This window comes from Netta rufina (assembly GCF_964035555.1).
Source record: "Netta rufina genome assembly, chromosome: Z".
NCBI classification, from domain to species: Eukaryota; Metazoa; Chordata; class Aves; order Anseriformes; family Anatidae; genus Netta; species Netta rufina.
The window spans coordinates 68,388,529-68,393,969 of record NC_140126.1 but is presented as its reverse complement, the minus strand read 5'-3'; the positions used below and the strand labels follow the sequence as shown (position 1 = coordinate 68,393,969).

The 5,441-nt window shown below is 52.3% G+C and overlaps 1 protein-coding gene across 1 annotated transcript; it reads right to left on the bottom strand.

Moving 5' to 3' along the window:
* Window positions 1–339: 339 nt before the first annotated feature.
* On the bottom strand, window positions 340–1,062 carry TMEM215 (transmembrane protein 215; the record flags this gene model as incomplete). The annotated part of the gene is made up of 1 exon (XM_084304951.1): window positions 340–1,062. The coding sequence occupies one exon, from the start codon at window positions 1,060–1,062 to the stop codon at window positions 340–342; it is 723 nt and encodes a 240-aa protein (XP_084161077.1).
* Between the last annotated feature and the right edge of the window lie 4,379 nt (window positions 1,063–5,441).

Here is a 5,441-nt window from a genome sequence, read left to right as displayed (position 1 = left end):
CCTGCTCCCAGCTGACCTCCTGCCAGCGTGTCTATGGGCTCGTGTACGACAGACAGCAGGAAAACAAAAGGGAGAGGAGGGGAGAAAGTAAAATTATAATGGATTTTTTTTTTTCCCCGCAAAATGAAAAATTGAATTCTTTAACCTTTAAACATGCTTGTTTACTTACAGAAAGAGTATTTCAGGCACAAAAGGTTTGAGTATCAGTCACATACCAGGTTAAATTGTAATAGTATCAGGATTGTCCCATGCAGTGCAGTCAGCTATATTATCCCCTATCAAGAAGTTGGAGCTGTAGTTTTTGTATGAATACGTACATATATATAAAGTATGCATTGTTCACACTATGGTCTCCTGGTCTGAGGCGACTCCGGTAGGGTTTATGTAACAACAGTATCTGTCATAAGGGCTGTTCTCCTTGTAGGAGCAGACGATGATGCTGTCCTTAGGAGCAACAAAAATGTTGTCTTCAACGTCTGGGCAAGCATCGCTGTCCCTGGTGGGAGAAGAGCTCATCTTCTCCAAGGCACTGTACGTGGAGCCGTCTCCCACAAACACGTTCCCGGGCATCTCCGGGTAGCAGGTCTCCAGGTATCTCAGCATCTCCTCCTGGTCCACCTTCCTGATGAGGCTCTTGCACTCCCCCGCCGTGGTGGTGGTGGTGGTGGTGGTGCAGATGGACACCGAGTCCTCGCCGCGCGGTGCCCTGCGGTCCTTGTGGTACACCTTCTTGGCCAGCTCGTCGCAGCTCCCCTTGCCGGACTCCAGGTCCGAGGGCGTCCTCAGCAGCTCCATCACATCGCGGTCCCTGCCTTGCTTGCAGCACGGGCACTTGTTCTTGGGCCACTTGGTGCAGCCGTCGGTCTTCCTGGTGAGCGCGATGGCAGCGATGCCCGGCAGGCAGATGGCCGGCCCGATGGCCAGCAGCGGGATGTCCCCCAGCGTCTCCCCCTTGATGCCGGACACGGTGAACATGAAGCCGAACACCAGGAAGACGCTGACCAGAGCCACCACCAGCCCCGTCCGGGGGTTGATGTCGTCGGGTCTCATGGTCCTCGCCATCCTCGCTGCCCTACGAGGGGACCCTGGAGGATCCCCGACGGCTGGGACGGCTTTCGCACGGCTTCTCCTCGGCGGCACGGGGGCCGGGAGCCTCCTGCCTTCCTCCTCCTGCCTTCCTCCTCCTCCTGCCTTCCTCCTCCTGCCTTTATCCTCCTCCTGCCTTTCTCCTCCTGCCTCCCCGAGCCGCTCTGCGCCGCGCTGCGCCCGCCGCCGGGCTAAGGAGGGAGCGCCCCCCCCCCGTCCCCCCCTCTCCAAAGCCCCGGCGCCCTCCCACGCGTGACGGCGGCCACGGTTGGGCTCGGCCGTGCCAGCCCGAGCCGCGGGAGGGGGCTCGGAGCCTGCCAAAAAAAAAAAAAAAAAAAAAAAAAAAGCGAGGGGTGGGCGCCGGGAGGGATGCCTGTCCTTTTTCTTCTCCTTCTTCCTCCTTCTTCCTCCTCCTCCTCCTCCTCGCCCGCCCGCCGTGAGTACGCGCACCGCCCCCACGGGCGCGGGGGGCTGCCGCCGGGGGTCGGGGTCGGTGGGATGTGGGGCGGGGGGCGGCTTTAGGAAGGTTGGTGTGGGGTGTGCTGGGGGTGTCCCGGTGCACACAGCAGCGGGGGGGTTCCTCGGACACTCCCCTCTCCCCCCCCCCCCACCCGCACGATGGGCACCACATGCCGGGGCTGAGCTCCCTTCCCCTCCAAGACCCCCAATTCGCAGCCCCAAATGTCACCGGGGGACGAGCAGGCAGGGAGCAGCGCCCTAGGAGATGCTGGGCTCCCACCCCAAGGACCAAGGCCACCCCCTTTGTCACCCCTCCTAGACCCCAGCCTGGCTTTTGGGGTGCAGAAGCTCGGGGGTCCCGTGGTGCCAAAGTGCCGCTGTACGCCGGGGTTGCTGGCCGTGTTCGGTGTCTGTGGGGTTTGGTGCACGCGGGAGGTGGGGGCCCAGGGCAAGCCCCACCTGTGAACAAGCACAGGAGAGGACCCAAAGTGCATGGGGATGGGGAGAGGAGTGAGGAGCCCACCAGCAGCAGCATTTTCTGGCAGGTTGCTTCGACACTTAATGGTGATGTAAAGGAGTAAATGCTTTCACCCGGAGTGGAGGCACTGGGAGGTGGGAAGGAGTGCCACCAGAAAGCCTCGGAGGGAGTAAGAGGGCATCCTGTACCAAGCTGCGAAGCCCTGGCTCCTGTGAGTTACCCCATTAATGTGACTCCTTCTCCTCGACTTGCTGTCCAGATTAGGAGTGCACAAAGCTCAGAGAGTCCATTAAAAACGCCACCACCGACCCTCATCTTCACGCACGCTCCCCACCGCACGCCATGCACAAAGCACCCCCACGCCGTGGGTTTCCACGCTGCCTGCAGACAGCAAGCCCCAGGATGTCCTCTGGGCAGAGGTCACAGCTTCTGCCTCCCTGGCTCTTCCCTGGTAAGCAGGGTGCCAAGTGGTGAAGCCTTTGGTGCCTTAACTTGAAGGAAGCACAGGTGTGAGGGAGCGGGAAGCAGGCTTCCTGGGGAGGGAGCTTGAAGTGGTGGTAGCAGCCTGCGTGTGGATGAAAATTGACAATAGTTATCCCATAACAAACTTCCATCCTTTCAACAAGTCCCTTAGGAAACCATCCATAAAAAAAAAAACTCGTTCAATCTCTGTGTTTTCCGTGGACGGTCCCGGACAGGAGTAGCGTGGTCTCTGAGAAGCACCACAAAAGTGTGTGACATTAAAGGCTCCAGCCTGAAGCCTCCCAGCCGGATTTCAGCACAGGGTGACTCCTGCCGCCGAGCAGGATTTTGCGGGGCGAGCTACAGCTGTGGCTTCTTGGCTCGTATTTTCTGGAGCGAGAATTTGCTGCTTGTTTCCATCTGCTGTTATTTGGATACACAGCTCGCATGTCCTCACGTTAGAGTGAATAATGCCTTTTCTGCCCCTCTGTTAAACTCCGGATGAAGGGAACAGATTAACCTCCAGCCCGTCTGTCCCACGGAGATGGAGAGCTGCGAAGGCCATGCAGGGTTATGCCGGTAGCAAATTCCTTGAAACTCATCCCTCCCTGCTCCCCGACCTTTCCTCCCCTCCCCTTGCACTTGTCTGAATAGTTCTCAGACTTCTTTTTGGTTGGAAAATTGGTGATGTGCAGAAAAAATACACTATGCTCTTTGGGAATAGCAATTAGCTGTCACTGCGTTCATCAGGGTCCATCAGGGAAAGGAAAACCGCCTGAGTAGATGACACAGAAATGTAAATGTCATTAGTGGCATCAGTGGAGGGGAAAACACACTGTAAGAACGGCAGTACATGTCAGAAGATCTAACAGGAATAAAAATGGCTCTTCAAATGGTAAGCGACAGGGTTACTGAGATGGAAGAGAGAACATCTACTCTGGAGCGGGAGGATGTTAGCAGGCAGGAAAATGCTTACAGGAGCTGTCAGGACAAAGGTGGAACTAAATGCCTCCAATTTGTTCCTTTGTGAACGGTTCCCCAGACTAACAGCACGAAGATTTTACGCTTTCTGGGGAAGGATGGAGACGGGAATCCAATCACGCTGTTCCAGGGGATTGTGCTTCAATTGCGAAAATTGTCTTTCTATGCTAGAAATCAAGAGGTCATCGAGTATCCACTTAGGCAGGGGAGCAGCGATGAAAACAGTTGAATTTTCTTTCCTGGTCACAAATAGAGAAAAAAAAATCTGACTCCTGTGGGCTGAAACACATCTCCCTTGTGGTTCCTTGCACAAAAGTTTTTGATTAAGTACCACGGTGACTGAAAATTCAAAGGATTGTTTCTTGTTAATTGAGTAGGTGAAGTGGTCATTAACCATCTCTTCGTGCTGTTACCAATAACTTTGTTAATTCAAAGCAAAACTGAAGCAGACTTCAGAAACACGAGTGTTCTTGCTTGTGATTTTCCAGCTTTTTTTTTTTTTTTTTTTTTTTTTTTTTATGACTCAGATTGGGTTAGTCTTTCTAGAAAAGACTTTCGGAGAAGTCTGGGGGTTTGGTCACCACATCTCCCCTTCCAGAGCAAGCAGGATTCAAAGGCTAGACGTGGGTCACCCCATTTGTATATCCTATATAAACAGAGATATTATGGTGATCCAGTATGTCCCAGACTGGGACACTGATTTCAGCTTGTTCGACGTGCATTTCCCCATGTGCTCGTTTAGATACAAAACCCTTTTCCTGTCCCACATAACACGTTGGTGTAGCTGCTAATCAGGTAGCGTGCCTCACTCTCTCACTGTTTGCAGCTCAGAGAAACAGCCAGTGTTGGTAAAATATCTGAGCATTACCCAAGTTAAAAGCTACTACAGTGGTGTCACCTGCCTCAGCTCCTTATGGCCATGGTGCAGAAGCTGGAAAACTGCAAATTACAGCTAGTTTCAAACTGGAAATAAGGGTCTAAAATCAAGAGCTAGTTCAAAGTGCACTAACTACTGTAGCTTCAGCCATCGAATGTAGCAGGTACCCAAAAGTGCACAACCCCCTTTTTCATCAACCAGACCCATCACGTGTAAAACGCATAAACTGCAATAATCCCAAATGAATAAAATGAGGTTGAACATATGCTAGGAAGTTGGGAACTTTAACATGTTAGAGATCTGAGAGTCTTCAGCAGCTCTGATCCCAAGTAATGCTGCGAGCCTGGTACATCCATGCAGGAGTAACTCATTCTCCCAAAGGGCCGGACCCCTCATGCAGGGGTGACACCAATTTTTTTTATCTCCAGTGCTTTTAGCACTTGCCTCCTCAGGAATGTAGAAATCCTCAAACCTTTTTTTTTTTTGGTACAAATCAGGACAGAATGGACCAGGAAGGATGTCATTAAAAGGCTACTGGCTGAGTGACACACAGAAATTTTCTTGGCACTTCTTTCTTGAGCCTGCTCTGAACCTTCTCTGTTGCAGACCTGGTTGTCCACTTCTGTCGGGAACCTTGTGTAAAACCAAAAACTACCTGATGAGCAAAGTGTGTAGTATATTTTTTTTTAGCATCCTAAAGGGAAACAGACCTGGGAGATGTAGTTTCAAGCCAATACATTACAGCTGACAGCTGGCCTATCTATAATGTCCAGACCATCCCCTAATGAGAGTTCAGGAGCCCTTGGTAACACTGCAGGTAAAATGAGACTTGCCACCTTCTAACCTCGGTGGTGATGCTAAAACTTGACACAACTTGATACCACTTCTGAGTGTGGGATCATGTACATCCCAGCTGTAATTTGGATATGAAACACAGGATTTGCTTTGCTGACAAGTTCTGTGTGGGCAGGGATGCTCAAGTTTCAAGCTCTTACACTGATGCCGTTGTGCACACACTTGAGCCTCTCCATTAGCTTGAGCATGCTGGTGTCATTCTGATGAGGTCACTGGCTCTTCAGACCTGCTCGAGAGCTGCTT